This window comes from Bubalus bubalis, chromosome 13 (genome assembly GCF_019923935.1).
Source record: "Bubalus bubalis isolate 160015118507 breed Murrah chromosome 13, NDDB_SH_1, whole genome shotgun sequence".
NCBI lineage: Eukaryota > Metazoa > Chordata > Mammalia > Artiodactyla > Bovidae > Bubalus > Bubalus bubalis.
The window spans coordinates 37,610,310-37,631,052 of NC_059169.1; the positions used below are offsets into that span (position 1 = coordinate 37,610,310).

The 20,743-nt window shown below is 38.5% G+C and overlaps 1 protein-coding gene across 12 annotated transcripts in view; it reads left to right on the forward strand.

Annotated features, from left to right (window-relative positions):
* Positions 1 to 17,219, forward strand: part of MYCBP2 (MYC binding protein 2) — a 263,442-nt gene extending 246,223 nt beyond the window's left edge. For 11 of the 12 annotated variants that reach the window (XM_025262731.3, XM_044927209.2, XM_044927208.2 and 8 more), the window contains 10 exons: positions 1,450 to 1,551; positions 2,311 to 2,439; positions 2,806 to 2,938; positions 7,256 to 7,359; positions 8,521 to 8,709; positions 9,522 to 9,629; positions 10,736 to 10,945; positions 13,470 to 13,577; positions 14,225 to 14,390; positions 16,386 to 17,219. In XM_025262731.3, coding sequence (XP_025118516.3) covers positions 1,450 to 1,551; positions 2,311 to 2,439; positions 2,806 to 2,938; positions 7,256 to 7,359; positions 8,521 to 8,709; positions 9,522 to 9,629; positions 10,736 to 10,945; positions 13,470 to 13,577; positions 14,225 to 14,390; positions 16,386 to 16,501 — 1,365 coding nt within the window. In that variant the 3' untranslated portion in view covers positions 16,502 to 17,219. Of the gene's footprint in view, positions 1 to 1,449; positions 1,552 to 2,310; positions 2,440 to 2,805; positions 2,939 to 7,255; positions 7,360 to 8,520; positions 8,710 to 9,521; positions 9,630 to 10,735; positions 10,946 to 13,469; positions 13,578 to 13,853; positions 14,084 to 14,224; positions 14,391 to 16,385 lie in introns of those variants that run through there. The other variant, XR_006544042.2, reaches the window with a different exon arrangement.
* Positions 17,220 to 20,743: the final 3,524 nt, after the last annotated feature.

Genomic DNA, 20,743 nt, shown 5'->3' on the forward strand with positions numbered 1-20,743 from the left:
GAGCTAAGGATATACATCCCTCATAGCTCCACTTGGTAAAGAATCCACCTGCAATATGGGAGACCTGGGTTCAGTCCCTGGGTTGGGAAGATCCCCTGGAGAAGGGAAAGGCTACCCACTCCAGTATTCTGGCCTGGAGGATTCCATAGACTGTATAGTCCATGGGGTCGCAAAGAGTCGGACACCACTGAGCGACTTTCATTCACTATTTATCCAAGGACTTTGTAAAGGGTGCACTGGTTTCGTATTACCTGTATGTCAGTGTGCTGTGTTTCTAACGATGTTTTCTGATAACTTTAGTACCAGTGTGACACTGTGATAGGCCGAGATCCTTTAAAGACAAGACCCCTACCTGCTTCTTCCGTAATAACTCAGTTGTCCTAAAATAGAGCCGTATGGCCTACTTACTGACTGTGTAGGCCTTACTTTTAAAAAACAGAAAGTGTGTGCAGGGCACAGTGGGGCAGAGTCTCTTAGGAAGTGAGATTGCATCCTTCAAATGAGAGATCTACTGTAGATTTTAACCTACCTAGTATCATGTCCCATACACTTCCAAATGAAATTTGACATTTCCTTGAAGCAGAGTAATGTGACAGCATTAGGAAGAAGTAAAAACTGGTAGAAACTGCCTAAGCTAATCCTCAGAAGTCTGAAAAATAAGATACATTGTATTTCCCTTGGGCAGAAAAAGCCAGTTGATGCCACGTTGCCAGTGCTGCACAGGTTCTGAAGTTGGCTCTCACCTTTCTCCTTGCACACTTTTCTTTTGGTTTTTCTTTCCCCGCTTTTCTTCTCTCTTTACTCCATATCCAGTGACACTCATTTGCACTTCTCAGCGTTGAAACATTTGAGTCATTTTCTATTTTTCAGTAGTGAAGTAATATTCTATATAAAAATAAAACTTACACTTTAAGCCTCAGAAAATTCTAAATTGTATTTGAGGACAGTCTTCTAAACCTTGTAAGATGTTGACTTATTCCTGAGAAAGTGTATCAAGCCTGGCACTAACTAGGCTGTTAGGTGCGTACAGAGATTTCCGAGAATCCCTTACTACCCCACTTCTCATGGGACTGAAAAATTCAACAGCCCTTTCTCCCACCTTCCTTGGAATTCATTGCCACTACATGGAAAAATTTATAGGAGACACTGGTATATTAAGTATATAAATTTATGTATTGATACGCTGTTTACACATTAGAATAATAAGGGGTAATTTTATATGTCAGAAAGACAACAGAATGGTTCATCCGAGCAAGTCGTTTATTCGGTACGTTTGCGTTCCTACTATGAACCTGGCGCACACAGTAGTGGGCGTGTGTGCCTGCTGCCACGTCAGGAAGACCTAAGTACCTCTGGGGACCTACACCTTTTCAAGTCCAGCTAACATTGCTTAGCCATGGCAGTCCATGTCCTCTAAGTCGGTGGTATAACCGCGTTTCCTTTCACTAGCTCTGGCTTGCTCTGGCCTCACTGTGCGTTCTCGACCAGGACCATGTCGACCGCCTCTCCTCAGGGAGATGGATGGGAAAGGATGGACAGCAGAAACAAATGGTAAGATCAGAGTTACTTTATACAAATCTAGCTTGTTTTTCTTTATACTAAGCTTTAGCCTAGCTTTACTCCACGTGTCAAAATGCACAGTTAGTGGAACTCTTGAAAAATGGCGTCACATGGCCCACGTTCATCTCACAAGTCTCTGCAGTTGGGGTTTCCTCTTCATGGCATATCAGGGGATTTAATTATGTTGAGAAAACTTCTCCTTTCTTCTCTGAGTCATGTTTGCATCTTATCAAAAGTTGGTTTTAGCCAGACTCTGATTCTGTATCTAGATTTTGTACTAAAATGTCTTATGAGAAGAAGGAAATAAAGCAGTAAGAGAGCAACATGAGATGCGATTTATTCACAAATGTACTTAGAGTTTGTGAAGTATCCCTTGCTTCACCAGAAGGAAAAACTTTATATAGGCCCTTTAAACATTTCCTTAACATTCATGTGTCAAAAATGCATTATTTATTCATTTAGCATACAGAATGTTTGAATATAACAGGAGAAATGTTTTTAAGTCTCTAAAAAAAAGTATAATGATTAATTTGTTCATCACTGAACATACGTAGCCCATTAATCATGGATTTGGGGATTTTTTATAGTTATTTACATTTGCCATAATTCTGTTTAATGTTCAAATTCTAAATTCTTATCAGAGTTCAGAGTAACAATCTGATCCTGTTGTAAATAAATCACATTCAGGGTGTATGAGTATTTAAGCCTTTCTGGTTAATCTGCTGTAACATATGGAAATGTCTTTTCTAGCCAATGTGTGATAACCATGATGACGGTGAAACTGCAGCAATCATTTTGTGCAATGTATGTGGAAACCTGTGTACTGACTGTGACAGATTCCTTCATCTTCATCGGCGAACCAAAACTCATCAAAGACAGGTGACGATTTCTGCATTTACATGCATAACAGTGTCTGGAACATAAAATACATTCAGTGAGAAATAAAAGTGGGAAAGAGAATTGGTGTCATGGGGAAGGAAAATGGACCTTGGAATCAAAGACCTTGGTGGAATTCCCAGCTGTCTCATTTACCAACTGTGTCAATCAAGAATGTCGTTTAATCTCTGAGACTTGGTTTCCACATTTATAAAAAATGAGGTGGTTGTGAAGGTTAAAGAGAAAACTAGAAATACCTAAAGTTTCTTAGAGTGCCTAATAAATTATTCATTATTGCATAATTAAATTTTATACATCTTCTTTGAGAGTGATAAATTTATTTCCTTCTTTTTTTTAATGATACTATAGGTCTTCAAGGAAGAAGAAGAAGCTATAAAGGTTGACCTTCATGAAGGTTGTGGCAGAACCAAACTGTTCTGGTTGATGGCATTAGCAGATTCTAAAACAATGAAGGCAATGGTGGAATTCCGAGAACACACAGGTAAACAGATTTAAGGCTGAACCATGCCTAGCAAGTAGAGTGAACCATCCCTACTGATTATGGTTAAACTAGATGTTAGTTTAATTTAATCATTTAATGTGAATAATTTTGAGTGTTTTCTGGTAAGTGATCATGACAGCATTGATCACCATCTATATTTTTATATCAGTGTTCTATATTATAAACTAGCTGTGCGACCTTGAGCAAGTCATTTTATCTGAAACATGAATTTTTCATTTTGATTTTTTTAAACTTTTTTCATTTTTTGATTTTTTTTCTGGAGTATTCTCAGCTTAAAGGTACATTGAATCTTAGAAATTCCCGATTTTCAGCACCTCTTTAGTCTGCTGTTTATCTGACTGACACAAATTTCTAATTTTGGTGTTAGGCATAAATCTGACAAATTTAAATATGAATAACTTTTCATGCTCCAAGAGCATAGTCTTTTTTTCGCTCACTGCTGGTTTTTTTCCGCCTATTATTCCTCCATACTATATATTACATTAGTAACTGTTCTAGTGTTTGAACCATCCTTGTAATTATGATATAAACTGTTCATTTAAAAATATATTCTCTGTAAATATTGCTAAATTCAGTTGTTATATTTAGATTTTTATACAATATTTATGTTTTATAATGAGCTTCGTCTGTATTTTTCAAATCTTGTTTTCTTTCCTTTTGTTCTCTTATGGATTCCATTCCTTCTTCAGCTATTTCAAATAGATTTAAATTCTTTTCAAATTGCTCTGTTACCTTCAGTTCTCTGGGAATTTTTCTGTTATTCACATTTCATATCCTCTGGTAATAGTTTTTCTCTATATCTTGTAATATTGTTGCTGGGAAAGGTACTTGAATGATTTCTCTTTCTTTTTTTTTTTTTTTTTTTTTAAATTTTATTTTATTTTTAAACTCAACATAACTGTATTAGATTTGCCAAATATCAAAATGAATCCGCCACAGGTATACATGTGTTCCCCATCCTGAACCCTCCTCCCTCCTCCCTCCCCATTCCATCCCTCTGGGTCGTCCCAGTGCACCAGCCCCAAGCATCCAGTATCGTGCATCGAACCTGGACTGGCAACTCATTTCATACATGATATTTTACATGTTTCAATGCCATTCTCCCAAATCTTCCCACCCTCTCCCTCTCCCAGGGAGTCCATAAGACTGTTCTATACATCGGTGTCTCTTTTGCTGTCTCGTACACAGGGTTATTGTTACCATCTTTCTAAATTCCATATATATGCGTTAGTATACTGTATTGGTGTTTTTCTTTCTGGCTTACTTCACTCTGGATAATAGGCTCCAGTTTCATCCACCTCATTAGAACTGATTCAAATGTATTCTTTTTAATGGCTGAGTAATACTCCATTGTGTATATGTACCACAGCTTTCTTATCCATTCATCTGCTGATGGACATCTAGGTTGCTTCCATGTCCTGGCTATTATAAACAGTGCTGCGATGAACATTGGGGTACTCGTGTCTCTTTCCCTTCTGGTTTTCTCAGTGTGTATGCCCAGCAGTGGGATTGCTGGATCATAAGGCATGTCTATTTCCAGTTTTTTAAGGAATCTCCACACTGTTCTCCATAGTGGCTGTATTAGTTTGCATTCCCACCAACAGTGTAAGAGGGTTCCCTTTTCTCCACACCCTCTCCAGCATTTATTACTTGTAGACTTTTGGATCGCAGCCATTCTGACTGGTGTGAAATGGTATCTCATAGTGGTTTTGATTTGCATTTCTCTGATAATGAGTGATGTTGAGCATCTTTTCATGTGTTTGTTAGCCATCTGTATGTCTTCTTTGGAGAAATGTCTATTTAGTTCTTTGGCCCATTTTTTGATTGGGTCATTTATTTTTCTGGAGTTGAGCTGGAGGAGTTGCTTGTATATTCTCGAGATTAGTTGTTTGTCAGTTGCTTCATTTGCTATTATCTTCTCCCATTCTGAAGGCTGTCTTTTCACCTTGCTAATAGTTTCCTTTGATGTGCAGAAGCTTTTAAGGTTAATTAGGTCCCATTTGTTTATTTTTGCTTTTATTTCCAATATTCTGGGAGGTGGGTCATAGAGGATCCTGCTGTGATGTATGTCAGAGAGTGTTTTGCCTATGTTCTCCTCTAGGAGTTTTATAGTTTCTGGTCTTACATTTAGATCTTTAATCCATTTTGAGTTTATTTTTGTGTATGGTGTTAGAAAGTGTTCTAGTTTCATTCTTTTACAAGTGGTTGACCAGAGTTCCCAGCACCACTTGTTAAAGAGATTGTCTTTAATCCATTGTATATTCTTGCCTCCTTTGTCGAAGATAAGGTGTCCATATGTGCGTGGATTTATCTCTGGGCTTTCTATTTTGTTCCATTGATCTATATTTCTGTCTTTGTGCCAGTACCATACTGTCTTGATAACTGTGGCTTTGTAGTAGAGCCTGAAGTCAGGTAGGTTGATTCCTCCAGTTCCATTCTTCTTTCTCAAGATCGCTTTGGCTATTTGAGGTTTTTTGTTTTTCCATACAAATTGTGAAATTATTTGTTCTAGCTCTGTGAAGAATGCTGTTGGTAGCTTGATAGGGATTGCATTGAATCTATAGATTGCTTTGGGTAATATACTCATTTTCACTACATTGATTCTTCCAATCCATGAACATGGTATATTTCTCCATCTGTTAGTGTCCTCTTTGATTTCTTTCACCAGTGTTTTATAGTTTTCTATATATAGGTCTTTAGATTCTTTAGGTAGATATATTCCTAAGTATTTTATTCTTTCCGTTGCAATGGTGAATGGAATTGTTTCCTTAATTTCTCTTTCTGTTTTCTCATTATTAGTGTATAGGAATGCAAGGGATTTCTGTGTGTTGATTTTATATCCTGCAACTTTACTATAGTCATTGATTAGTTCTAGTAATTTTCTGGTGGAGTCTTTAGGGTTTTCTATGTAGAGGATCATGTCATCTGCAAACAGTGAGAGCTTTACTTCTTCTTTTCCAATTTGTATTCCTTTTATTTCTTTTTCTGTTCTGATTGCTGTGGCCAAAACTTCCAAAACTATGTTGAATAGTAATGGTGAAAGTGGGCACCCTTGTCTTGTTCCTGACTTTAGAGGAAATGCTTTCAATTTTTCACCATTGAGGATAATGTTTGCTGTGGGTTTGTCATATATAGCTTTTATTATGTTGAGGTATGTTCCTTCTATTCCTGCTTTCTGGAGAGTTTTGATCATAAATGGATGTTGAATTTTGTCAAAGGCTTTCTCTGCATCTATTGAGATAATCATATGGTTTTTATTTTTCAATTTGTTAATGTGGTGTATTACATTGATTGATTTGCGGATATTGAAGAATCCTTGCATCCCTGGGATAAAGCCCACTTGGTCATGGTGTATGATCTTTTTAATGTGTTGTTGGATTCTGATTGCTAGAATTTTGTTAAGGATTTTTGCATCTATGTTCATCAGTGATATTGGCCTGTAGTTTTCTTTTTTTGTGGCATCTTTGTCAGGTTTTGGTATTAGGGTGATGGTGGCCTCATAGAATGACTTGGGAAGTTTACCATCCTCTGCAATTTTCTGGAAGAGTTTGAGCAGGATAGGTGTTAGCTCTTCTCTAAATTTTTGGTAGAATTCAGCTGTGAAGCCGTCTGGACCTGGGCTTTTGTTTGCTGGAAGATTTTTGATTACAGTTTCAATTTCTGTGCTTGTGATGGGTCTGTTAAGATTTTCTATTTCTTCCTGATCGAGTTTTGGAAAGTTGTACTTTTCTAAGAATTTGTCCATTTCTTCCTCGTTGTCCATTTTATTGGCATATAATTGTTGATAGTAGTCTCTTATGATCCTTTGTATTTCTGTGTTGTCTGTTGTGATCTCTCCATTTTCATTTCTAATTTTATTGATTTGATTTTTCTCCCTTTGTTTCTTGATGAGTCTGGCTAATGATTTCTCTTTCTTCCAAGTATTTTTATCTAATTTTTGTTGTTATATTTTGTCTGATATTGTGGTCTTATAATGAGGGATCTGACCATAGCTGCTCGACCTGCTGTCTTGACTAGTCTATTTCTGTGGTAAAGTATAAATAAATTAGTTAATAATTTATTTGGCTTCAGATAGCTCTTTAGTTTCTTATCCTTTTGTGTGTGTGTGTGATTATTTGCTTTGTAATTAGGGCAGCTTACAACCATTCGGCTACAAAACTGCCAGGCTGATTTCTCAATTATAGCAAGTGATACATTCCTGGTTTGCTTTTTTTTTTTTTTTCTTTCAACTAGTTATAGTAAAATATGTAGAAAACATATGCTTAAGGAGGATTTTTCTTTTCTGCTTGCGCCTAGGAAAACCCACCACAAGTAGCTCAGAGGCATGCCGTTTCTGTGGCTCCAGGAGCGGAACGGAGTTGTCTGCTGTTGGCAGTGTTTGTTCCGACGCAGACTGCCAGGTGCGTGTGGCGTCGGGCCGTCACAGTGAGGAGGAGCTTGCTTACATGTTCCCTCATGACACCTGCACTTGGTATAAGTGAGAGTTTGAGCTCAGAATCACTTTCGTTTTCTAAATTAGCATATTACCCATGTCAAGAATTGGATGTGTTACCAAAGCTGGAGAATGATCAGTTAAAGCCCTCAAACCCAAAGCAATCTCTTTTATGTTTCCCAGCCGTCACCATTGTATATATTTAACATTTTCTTCTGTGCTGCTGTTGCTGCTGCTAAGTCGCTTCAGTCGTGTCCGACTCTGTGCGACTCTGTAGACGGCAGCCCACCAGGCTCCCCTGTCCCTGGGATTCTCCAGGCAAGAACACTGGAGTGGGTTGCCATTTCCTTCTCCAATGCAGGAAAGTGAAAAGTGAAAGTGAAGTCGCTCAGTTGTGTCCGACTCTTAGCGACCCCACGGACTGCAGCCTACCAGGATCCTCCGTCTATGGGATTTTCCAGCCAAGAGTACTGGAGTGGGATGCCATAGATCTATGGGCTGCATTACACATTTTTTTGTTTCCTTGAATTTGTTTAAGCCTAAACATCTATATATGTCCCATGCTATCCAAATACTTTGATTATTCACTTTAGTTAACAAGAATTTGGATAAAGTCCAGATAATGAAAGATGCCTGTATTTTTTGTAATCCCCATTTTGATGAAGGGTAGTTGGTTGGCAACCCACTCCAGTATTCTTGACTGGGAAATCTCATGGACAGAGGAGCTTGGTGGGCTATAGTCCATGGGGTTGCAAAGAGTCAGACATGACTGAGTGACTTAACACGCACACAGTTGGTGATTGGATGATTAATGTCAGGAATTTTTTTTTTTTAACTTCCTGGCTATGCATGATAACAAATAGACTAAAATTGCAGTTCAGTTTTTAATCAGCTTTCCCTTTATGTGGAGTAAAATTTTTTTTAATCACATTAAAAGAAAAATAAACTTTGTTAATCCTAAGTTATATTCAAGCAGAGAATAAAAATAACTACTTTTTGGTTATTTAACCTTTTATCTATTTCCTGTGGGAAAGTATCTTAGGAAATTAACATACTGGATATAATTTACCAGGCTGTTTGCCTTTTTTTCATATATTTTCTATGCCGTATTATAATTCACCTTTAACAGGAGTATGCTAAGATAGCTTGTAGCAAGACCCACCCTTGTGGCCATCCATGTGGAGGTGTTAAAAACGAAGAACACTGTCTGCCCTGTCTACACGGCTGTGATAAAAATGCCGCCACCCTGAAGCAGGACGCCGACGACATGTGCATGATCTGTTTCACGGAAGCACTCTCGGCCGCGCCAGCCATTCAGGTTGTCTGTGCTTTTAAAGCATTAAGTGTCTAGATTTTTCAGTAAGAAATATAAATACACTTATCAAGTAAAGAAGTGATTGACTCTTTCTTATAATTAGGTGAAACTGTCCCACTAATGTCTACCAGTTTCTTAAAGAGCAAATGCTCTTTTTGTTCTGTGTCCATGTTGTACACTGAGCTTTCATCTGTGGTTTGTTTGAGCCTGTATAGTCAAGTGAATGTCTGAAGTATTCATAAGGGAGAAAAAAAATAATTATTCAATAGCTTCTCTCTTCTTAATTTCCAAAATTCAGCATGGTATTTTACAGCATTATGTAATTGATCCGTGCATAATAATGCATACCTCTATATATAATGTATATACATACATCTGTAATATACTAGTAATATTATGGAAGTTACAGTTTGCTCAGTAAGATTTTCATTAACATTTACTGGTTGGTTGTTTATATGTTCAATTCTTGTGACTCTAAGACAATGAGTATTCTCAAAAACAAATCTTAAATTTCTTAATCAATAGTTTCTTCTTCTTCTTCCTAAGAGATACAAAACTGAATATTTCTCATTTCTCCCTAACCCAGCTTACTCTGTATAAGGTGATATTGATACATAAATAATGAAAATTGGGAGAAGCTGAAGATCTCGTTCGTAATGTCCCATGAATAACAGAAGGCTGGAATTTTATTCTACTAAATTTCTAGATTTTTCTCTTACCTGCTCTAAGTAGCAGCCTACATTGAATAATCTGTCAGTTACTCGTAATTATGGTTATTACATGTGGTTATAGCCCTTCTCCTTTTTTCCTTTAAGCTGGACTGCAGTCACGTATTCCACTTACAGTGCTGTCGACGAGTTTTGGAAAACAGATGGCTTGGTCCAAGGATAACGTTTGGATTTATATCTTGTCCCATTTGCAAGGTATGGAAAGCATCTGAAATTATATACTTCCTATTTATGTTCATCTCTGTCTTCATCTTTTGTCTTTCAAAATAAACACGTGGCCGCATCTCTAGGTGACCTTCCCAGTCTGCTGTGTCTCAACAGCCCCCTTCAGTTTCTACTCTGTTCACACAGGTAGTACCTAAGAATATAATAAGATCTGTATCTATTATAATACATTTCAAGACATTACTTGTCCCTGAAAAGCTAATTAAGTTAAACTATTACTTCAGAAAATTGATGTAGATATTGTCGTGCATCGAAGGGCACACATCAGTGCTTTCAGACCCCTCAGGGTTCAGACCACATGACAGAACAGTGCATGACTACCCAAAAGAAGAATGAGCCTGTGGTGCCAGTAGGTGCTCACAGCTGCCATAAAAGAGTAAAACCTGGGCTTGAAGTGCCATCAGGACAGATTCCTTAGAGCGCAGGGAAAACAAGGAGAAAATTCTCCACATTGTGACACATCTCTGCAAAGGCAGTGACCAGAGGAGCAGCTATTTTGGCAGGCGAACGGTGCTTAACACAGAGCTTGTTCACGGGTGTGCTTGCACATGGTGTGTAGCGTGTAACATGGGCTTAGCACAGCCATTGGTAAGACTGAGCCACGTTCAAAAAGACGATAGTATTTTCTCTCCCTTTTCGTTTGGTGCCGCAGAGAAAAGTCACGTTTAGGAAATGATACAGGAAAATAATAGAGAAATACTATTTGTTCATTTCTATTATGTAATCTACCCTACCCCCCAGGAACCAAAACACACACACACACATACACGTTTGTGGCAGCAGGGTAACCTTTCATTCCAGGAACAGCTAAGGCCGCAGGAGATATATTTCATACTTGGAAATATGAAGCTGCTGCAGTGGAATTTTCATGTTTGTGCCCCACTTTTGCTGCTCTTGGGAAAATACAGGCTTGTGAGGACTGTCCAGGATTATTTTTCAATGGTATTTTATTTAGGAAATGTTTCCATTATCTCCTAGCACAGTGCTTGGCACTTAGATGAACACTAAGTGTTTCTTGAATTAATAAATAAACGATTCTTTTGAGTAGAGAATGTTCATTTTTTTTTAAATTTCAGAACAAGATAAATCATATAGTGTTAAAAGACCTGCTTGATCCAATAAAAGAGCTCTATGAGGATGTCAGAAGAAAAGCCCTGATGAGACTGGAATACGAGGGTCTGCATAAGAGCGAAGCTATCACAACTCCTGGTGTGAGATTTTACAACGACCCCGCTGGCTACGCCATGAATAGATATGCGTATTATGTCTGTTACAAATGCAGAAAGGTATGCTGTTAATCATATGACCAGTTTTTAAGGACTAGAGATTACCTATGAGATTAAGAAGCTGAATTGTCAAATGACATCTAATTATTCTCACACCTTCAGTCTGAAGTTAAAAATGAAAACGTTTGGTGCTCTGCTTCAAGTAGAATTTATTTTCTTAGTTTGTTTTGGGCTTTTTTAAAAAAATATATACAAATTGTTTCCAGAACATGAAATATTTATCTGCATAATCTCTTTCCCATCAGTATTGTTTGTTGAATCCAGTTACTTCTTAAATAAATTTCTCTTGCTTAATTAACTTTTTTGACCTTTCCCTTCTAAAAATCCTTGCCTCCTCGGTTTCCAGGACAAGACTTTTCCTGGTATCTTCCTGCCTTTCTGGTCACTGCTCTTTAACTCCCTCGTAGAGTTTCTTTTTATTCACCTACTCTTACATATTGTTTCCCCAGCCATCCATTCTAGCCCAGTAATACCTCCGTGCCTTTGGTGACCTGCAGACCCATGCTTTTGCCTACCTGTATTGTTCTGACCCTCCAGAATTTTTTAGATTTAGATATAAATATCCAATTGTCTACCAGACATTTAGATTTCTCACAGATACTTCTGACTCTCTCAATCTCCAGTCTGTATTAACAAAGTCGGTTCTGCCTCTCAATCTCTTCTGAGCTTTTTTCCTTTTTCCTACATCTTCAGCAACCTGAATCATTTCCTTTGGTAATTACAGGAGGAACCTTCTCTCTGGGCTCATTGTGTGGAGCCCCTAACCCCTCCACTCCATGCTCCACACTTAACAATTCCACTGGTCGATGTTGAATCTGACCGTGTCGCTGTTCTGCTTACAATCCTGTAGCCTGCCCCCCACCACACACACCAGCTCTCCAAGCCTCATCTCCCAACATGCTTCCATTTGTGCCCCGGGCAGCAGATTACGGAACAACTTGCAGTTCCCCAAACTGGGCCACGTGTGCTCCCTCACTGGCACCTGCATGCCGTCCTGTAGGCCTTTCTCTCCCTGGAATGCTCTTCTCTGCCTTCTTCTCTACATCTTACTCTCACCTGTGACCGCCCCCCCCATCCCCACATGCTCTGACGTGTGATCAAATCTGTCTGATCACACTTCTGGATTTGGCTCAGGCTTCTCCTCTGTAGTGTGCCCCACCCCCTCAGTGCCACCACGCCATTCTGATGTCTTGAATACATCCATCTTAACCCTTCTTATTCTGCATCACAGTGATGTTCACATGTCTCTCTGTCCCACTTGGTAAGTTCCATGAGGATGAAGACAACTTTTTAAAATTTCTCTACCTCCAGTAGTTGGTGCTTATTAGACACCATTAATTGGAGAATGAATGAAGGAAGGAAGAAATCAATATATGAAAGATGCATAGTCTCTCAACATAAGGAAAAGAAAATACAGATAATGAATGGCAGGCTAAATAGATGAAAGCCAGGAAGGCAGACAAATATCCACACTCTAGGAAAGACCAGTGTGTACCATTTATTTGTGAACCTTGAATTATTACAAAGAATAAAATGTTATTTCTCTGTGTTTAATGTACTGGATCTCATAAATAAATATTGTACTACCATACAGATGAGAGTCAAATGCCTTAGGAAGCCAAGCCAGGAATCTCGAAAAGTGAAACAACTGGAATAGGCCCCCAGGACAAATGAAATACTTCTGAGGCCTGATTTAGCCAGTGCACGACCATTTATAACCTCTCTATCAATGAAGCCTTGTCTTTCGACCTGTTTTCTAGTACAGATAATAACTTTCTGTTGACTCATTTATACAGAATTATGGATACAGTTTCTTTGGCTATGAGACATGTTATATATGCAGAATGCCCCAATTATAATTCATTGAATTTATTTTGTGCCCAAAGCAAATACAGATAAATTACCCATTGTGATAATTTCATATATTCAAGTATCTGTATTAGATACTGTTGAGTTCCTGCATACAGTGTAGCTCTGTAAGTATGAGCAGTGTTCTGAATGGAATATCTAAATTTGCCTTTCCTTTTTAAAAACTTTTATATGATCATGTTTGATTTTTTTTCTTTCCCAGTAACCTCAAGATTATAATTTTACACTAATATTTATTTTAGGCATATTTTTAGAGGAGTAGATGGGAATATGGTATTTAATATTTTAAAAAGGAAAAACTATTCAAACTTTGCCTTGGAAAAGCATAGTTTCTCTTTACTACTTAATATCCTGTTCTTGATATTTATTTGGAATACTATCCATTCTTTTGTTATTTTGCTATCACAGTTCAGTCTTTGAACTTCCTACTGTAAGCATGAATCCATTCCAGAATTGCAGAAACCATATTTCTTGTCCTGATCTGTTTCTTACAGCGGCATCCTGTATAGGTGTCCTCTTGGCATTGCAAGGGAATGTCTAACAGACAATAATATTTCCAGAGGCCTCTCGATTCCACTTCCACTGCAGCCACACTGGACCTCCCATGGCAGAGTTCTCTGTTTGCTGCTGTAATCTAAGTGTCTTCCCTCCTTAGGCATATTTTGGCGGTGAAGCTCGCTGCGATGCTGAGGCTGGACAAGGGGATGATTATGATCCTAGAGAACTCATTTGTGGTGCCTGTTCTGATGTGTCCAGGGCTCAGGTGGGAGAACATTTTATTAGAAGGAACAGTTTAGAAATGTTAAACATCTGTTTTTTTAGACTACTAGTATAATATCATGGGGATGGTATAATAGGCTTCTTCCCCATTATTTTCTGCAATTTATAGGGCAGAGTATAATTTTCCAGATCATCTTGTATATATTATCTCTTTTGGATGCTGTTGGTATTTGTATTTTATAATTTTGTGTCCCATAAAATAATCACCATGTATCAACAAGTAATAAATTTTACTTATTTCGTTTTCTTAAACCTGCAGGCACACTTTTAGGATTTTCTCCATTTCAATGAAATCTTAACAGTACATCTCTGAGAATGAGAGATAAAAGAAATATTAATAAGTTTTCAATTTTGTTGACCAAGAAGCATTCACAGAGAAATTATATGGATAGCTTATTAAATAAGTTGTTTATTATGGAGCTGGGATTTAAACTTGGGACTTCGTCCAAACCTTTTGGGCCAAGCCACACATTTATTCAGTGTTTTAATGTATGTATCATCAAGTTTTCAATCAGTTTTGAGAGCTATATATACTCTCAAAGCATGAATTACTGAGCTATGTATATGATTATATTAAGTATAGTTGAAATAAACTCACCATAGTCTTGTATTTATTTTCTTTCGCTGTAGATGTGTCCAAAACATGGCACAGACTTTTTGGAGTATAAGTGTCGCTACTGCTGCTCAGTAGCTGTCTTTTTCTGTTTCGGAACAACACATTTTTGTAATGCTTGTCATGATGATTTTCAGAGAATGACTAGCATTCCTAAGGAAGAACTTCCACACTGTCCTGCAGGTATGCTTTCAGTATTTATAAACACGATTATGGTGTACATGGTCTCTGGTTTTATTCATGATCCCACGAGAACACTTTGTTTCAAGTGGCAGAAATCCAGTTCAGACTGTCCTAAACAAAGGGAATTCCTCAGCCCTTGTAAGCTTCTGGCTTTCTGAATGAAGTAGAAAGACGACCATCAGGAGCGAGGGGCTCAGAGCGTGGGGACTGAGAAGGAAGTCAGCTAAGGATTAGTAGAAGGATTGCTGCTCAGTACTAAAGTGCCGTGAGAGGTTTGAAATTATTAATTGATAATAGAACCATTTAAAAGGATTTTGGTGGGGTGGGGGGGCGGGGAGTCACACATCTGCCTTTATTGTGAGCAGCTATGAACTTTTTTTTGTTTTTAAATGAAGTCTGGAATCAGCACCATAAAGTGGACAAGTGATTTAATCTAGAATCGCTGGGAATCGGCAGCATAGTGAGTGAGCATCAGAGAGCCAAGGGAATTAAAGAAGCCACTGAGACTACAGGGGAAATGATGGTCTTTGGAGGTCAGGCTGAGAGAAAATGAATGTGAAACCAAAAGGAGACTGAAAAAGTCAGAAGAGGTCGGGAGGCTAGTGATCACAGTAAGGTAGAATACCAGGCTGAACAGAAGTGAGAGCCGTGGAAGGGGAGATAAAATGTGAACACAGAGGAGACAGATCTAAACCTAGTCAAAATACACACACACACACACACACACACCACATACACCAGTATATAGTGGTGTTAAAGCTGGGAAAGGAGATACACGCTTGCATCCATTGCTTATCAGCACGCAAATGGCAGAACCCTGAGGTCCCTTTCAAAGTTGCAAATTTATCTACCCTTTAGTGATCCCACTTCTGGGGATACACCTACATGTGTTAGAAAATTACTGAAGAGCAGATATACAGGGTTATTCATCACATCCTTGTTTATAATAATACAAATCTGTAAACAATGCAGGTATCCCATAAGAGGTTGGTTAAATGCTAGTTACTGTGCTCTATTAAAAAATGAAAGGGATTGAGGATGGAGTTTCTATGTACTGAAATGAAAAGATCTGTAGGAGATGCTTTTAAATGAAAAGTCAGAGCAATGTGCATAGTATGCTGCCTTTTGTAAGAAGGAGGGAAATGGAAAAATATATTCTATTTGCATTTAAAAAGCACTGGAAAAATTCATAAACTAATAAGATTGATTAACTATTGCGGGAAATAGGAAAAATTGGCTAAAAATGGGGCAAAAGTGACTTCTTTTTGCGTGTAATTTTTTAAGTATTTTTATTTTTAAACCATTTGAAATATATTATCTATTCCAGAACAAAGATAATAAGATGAGTAGGCTTTGGGTTTTTTTTAGTATGGCTACTCTGCTGTTCGCTTGTGTCAAATAAAGATTGTAACTGTTCTCCCTCTAAAAACTTTTTTTTTTTACAGTAGAAGTACTTTATGACTTTGAAAGAAGCAGGATGAGAATAATGTAAGACTAGAGTGTTTAGGATAATGGTCATGATAAGCAGGAGGGGGAGTGTTGAGCTAAGGTCAGCGAAAGAAGGGTGTGAAAAGGGGACAGTGTTGTATAGACAAGGACAAGAGTCCAGATTAAGAAGTTGAAGAAGAGAATCCCTCTGTCTGTCCATTCCTTTCTAGAAAATTTATTGACTGCCTTGTTGGTACCAGGGTACTTAACTCTTCACAGCACTTGTGAGTTAGGTATTGATGAGGGCCTAGGAGTCAGAAAAATTACGTTAACTTTGCCTCCGTTTCCTTATCTGTAAAATGGGATATTTTCTGCCTCTGTGGCTCTTAGAGAATTAAGTGGATTGCTATATTAGATAGCACCTCAACAGTAAGCACACAAACCTCTGCAGGTGTTTTTACTTTCATTTTGATTTTAATTTTACTATTCTTATTTTTTTACCATCACATTAGATTTGTGTGTGTGTGTGTTAATTATATTCTTTTGCCTCCTTCAAAATGTATACAGGTCCCAAAGGCAAACAGTTAGAAGGAACCGAATGTCCTCTCCATGTTGTTCATCCTCCCACTGGAGAAGAGTTTGCTCTGGGTTGTGGAGTGTGCAGAAATGCTCACACTTTTTAGAACACTCAGATTCCTTTGTCTACAGAGAGAGAAGTTGCCTTCATCTCCCAAGTGGATGTGGTGAAGTTTAAACTCTGCTCAGGATAAGGACGGGACCATTTTTACATCCATAAAAATGAACCATTCACAGTGCAAGAAGGATGCCAAATACCATGTACATAATTCTTGCTATGGAAAGTTTCCCCATTGTTTCAGTTTATCTTCTTTTTGAACCAAGACATCAAACTTGTGAGGTGTTTGCATGTGGCCATTATCGTCATTGGCCTGTGAAGCATTGGACATTTATAGATAATTGATATCAAAGAATTGCCATGCCCATGGACTAAGAATGATGCTGGCTTTCAAGCAAAAACAAGAAAAATAATCATTGTTTATTGTATACTGCCTTTTTGTAATCCTGTACAATTGCATCACGGGTGGGGATAAAAGAGGAATATTCTGTTTTATTTCTTAGACTGTTATTTAAAAAAAAAAATATTGTGTTAGGATGGCATATAAATGTAATAAGTATCACTGTATATAAAGATATCAATGTTTGTCCTGTATAAGAATTACTAAATTACAAATGCAGTTTCATTTAAACTTCTAGGTTAAGTTTGAGCCTGAAATTTTAATGAAGTGCAATACTGAGTGTGCCTCATTATCTCGCAGCTGTAAACATATTGGAATGTACATGTCAATAAACCACTGTACATTTTTATACAGTGATAAAGTCTAACAAGTGTGTATAGTGTTGACTTGGGAAAGACAGTCTAAATACCTAAGGTCTAAAAACTCTATCCAGTTTTCCTTGGAAAGAAATTTACTAACATAGCACAAATCATAACTTTCATAACTTTTAGGGAAAATAAGAGTAGTAATGAAGTACAGTGCTGGAATCTTAACACTGGAGGGAGAGATGGATGGATGGATAGATAAATAGATATAAATGGACATATGCCAGAGATAGAAGAAAACATTTAAGAAATTGACCAACCTCCACTTTCTTAACCAGTATCTTTTTGAACTTTTATAACATGATTTATTACAGACTATATGTTTTGGTATATCATTTTTTACAGTTAAATCAGATTATATTTATTTTATGAGACCGACAAAAGTTTTGATCAGTTTTGTTCTAAATTCCCGCTGTTGAAAATACATAATTTATCAGTATCCATTATTTTAATGCCATTTGTTAAGCATTCATGAGAAATTTTAAATAATCTTTGCCTTGAGGGAACTTAAAATATAAAGAAAAGATAAGTCTGAGCACAGATAACTAATTAGAGAATCTTGTAATAAATCACATAAAAATTTCCAAGGCAAATGCTTCAGGGTTTAGGAAAGATTGTTGGTGGTGGTATTTTGTTTTTGTTGTTTTTGTTGTTGGGAGTGGGATTAGCTGCTACTGCTACTGCTAAGTCACTTCAGTCATGTCCGACTGTGCAATCCCATAGACGGCAGCCCACCAGGCTCCCCCGTCCCTGGGATTCTCCAGGCAAGAACACTGGAGTGGGTTGCCATTTCCTTCTCCAATGCAGGAAGGTGAAAAGTGAAAGTGAAGTTGCTCAGTCATGTCCAACTCTTAGCAACCCCATGAACTATAGCCTACCAGGCTCCTCCATCCATGGGATTTTCCAGGCAAGAGTACTGGAGTGGGGCCCTTTAAGCTGCCTCTTGAAAAATAAATAGCATTTCAAAGGCGGAGATGTAGAGAAAGGCCTGAGGGAAAAAGGTGCACAGAAAATTCTTGAATGTGATAGAACAGTGTGAGTAGTCAAACTTCCCTGGTGTTGAAAACCTTACTGCAAAAACAAACAAACAAAAAAAAAGATCACAAAAACTGAAAGTGAAAGTCGCTCAGTCCTGTCTGACTCTGCGACCCCAGGGACTATACAGACCATGGAATTCTCCAGGCCAGAATACTGGAGTGGGTAGCCCTTCCCTTTTCCAGGGGAGCTTCCCAACCCAGGGATCAAACCCAGGGGTCTCACAAAGACTGATGTGATGCAGTTCGTGCAGGGAGGGGCTTGCTGAGCCAGAATGAACTTTGAAACGGTACAAAATTCCCCTTTCATCTAAATAAGGTACATCTGAACCATCCCTGAAAAAGTAATGACGATACTTCTTTCAAAATCCCTCAGGAGAAGGACATTATGCAGACTTCCTTTGTATTAGTGGCGGTGCCCCAGCGTTGCAAGCCACATTTAATTGCCCAGTGTGTTCAAAAGTGAGGGGAGTAATTTGTTGTTACTGAGGGCATTTCTGGTGGTCCCAAGTCAAACCAAAAGGGTTGCAGGCAGGACTCGTTCAGTTTCAACTTTCAGAATACTTGGGATTAATCATTCTGGAAGAAACCCTGAAACCTGAAGCAGAAAAGGGTGCTGAATGCATTCACATGTTAATAAGCCCTCCCAGTTTGTCTTTGACAAAGGGCTAGATGGGACTCTCTCTGCAAATTCAAAAAGATTCCAGAACCTTCAGGGCAACAGCCATTTTCTTCAAGAGTCATTCTGCCCTGATGATGTTGGGCAACAGGTATCAGGAAGGGACGGTGACACTGCTCCCAGACAGCCCCTCAGCCTGGCTTCCACCTCAGCAAAGCTCTGCTCTCCCTCCTTTCCCAGCCCTGCCTTCCACAGTACTCCTGTCCCACGGCCAGGCCTGTGGGAGGATTCTGAGGGCACAGGCTCAGGACTGGCTTTCAGAGTTTCCAGAAACCACAAAGTAGGTCAGAGACAGAAGCAGTTCCTGGGTTCACCCCAGAAAACCAGATGTGATGAGGCTGCGGTGAACACATCTGACTTCAACTCGTCAGCCACAGGAATGAAACTTAAGAATGCCACACAGATAGGAGGCGCCACACAGAACTGTGATCTGTGTAAGTAGGAAGAAGGAAGGAAAACTGTGGAACTGGCTTGACTGGCGTGAGCCGTCTCAAGTGAATAATGCTGTTGATAGCAGGGATAAAAACAGCAAAGCCCTGAAACATTCTCTCAGTGACTCCAGTTTCTCTCTGTTTTTGAGGAAATATTTTTAGTCATATTCCAAATGTCTCAAAACCAGAAAAGCATTTTATGAGTAAGTACATTCTGACTAAGCACAGAAGGCCAATGGCTCGGGCATACATGGGGCTCAAGCGTACTGTGCACCAAGGTTTCAGATGCTGTGCACGGAACACACCAGGCAGGAAACAGCAGAATCATGAGAGCAAGTGTTAGAGATTCTGGAAATAAACTCTTTTTCTGTTATATTTTCAGACCTGGGAAAAGCCAGTTTTCTTAAGCAGCTTTCTGGCCACAGTCTGTTTAGGTCTAAAAATTCCTTATTCCATCAGTAAGCATTTTTGAAAAATATATGCAGTTCTCTATTAACTTTTCACATACAGTGATTACTTATTCTCCTTCTTTTTCAGCTTTTCTCAGCCCGACATCTCTCTCTGGCCACTCTGTCACTGAATTCCACCATTACCTAGTCACACATGTTTCTGACGGTGGTGATATGATGGAAAAGTACCACTCCTTTTCCTGAGAACTGCCAACAGTACAACCGAAGTCAGAGGACTTGGGTTCAAGTCTCGAGTCAGCCTCGGTTTTGACTGTGTCACTTTAAGTCAGTCACTAATTCCTTTTGGTCACAGCTTCTTAGAAGTAATAATATCTAAGTCAGTTGAGCAAGCGTTCACAAAAGTGCTTTAACCCACACAAAGTATTATTCGAAAGTGAAGAGCAAAGAAGAACATTTATTCAACACCTCCTCAACAGCAGGCACTAAATTCTAAGCGTTTTATTTAATCCTTCCAGCAACTCCATTGCTTCCCCCAAAAGAGCTGCTAAGCAGACAACTGAGTAGGTAAAACATTAATCTCATTTCAGCAGATGGTTTTAATCTCATTTCATCAGTTTAAAGAAGTTAAAGAACTTGCATTCCGTTTCAGCTAATCTAATACAGATTTGGCTGGAGAAAAACCTGAGAGGTGAATCCAGATCTTACTGTTTTGTTGTTGTTGTTCAGTCGTTAAGTCATGTCCAACTCTCTGCGACCCCATGGACTGTAGCAAGCCAGGCTCGCCTGTCCTCCACTATCTCCTGAGTGTGCTCAAACCCCAAATCTTTCTACCCCATCATACTATTACTATAACATTACCAACTGGTCTGATGAAAAGAAGTAATATGAAGTGGTAACTGGAAACCAGTAAAATGGGCAAGAGTCAAAAGGGAACAAAACAGGCTTTGCCTCCAGGACCCGACTCCCACCTCC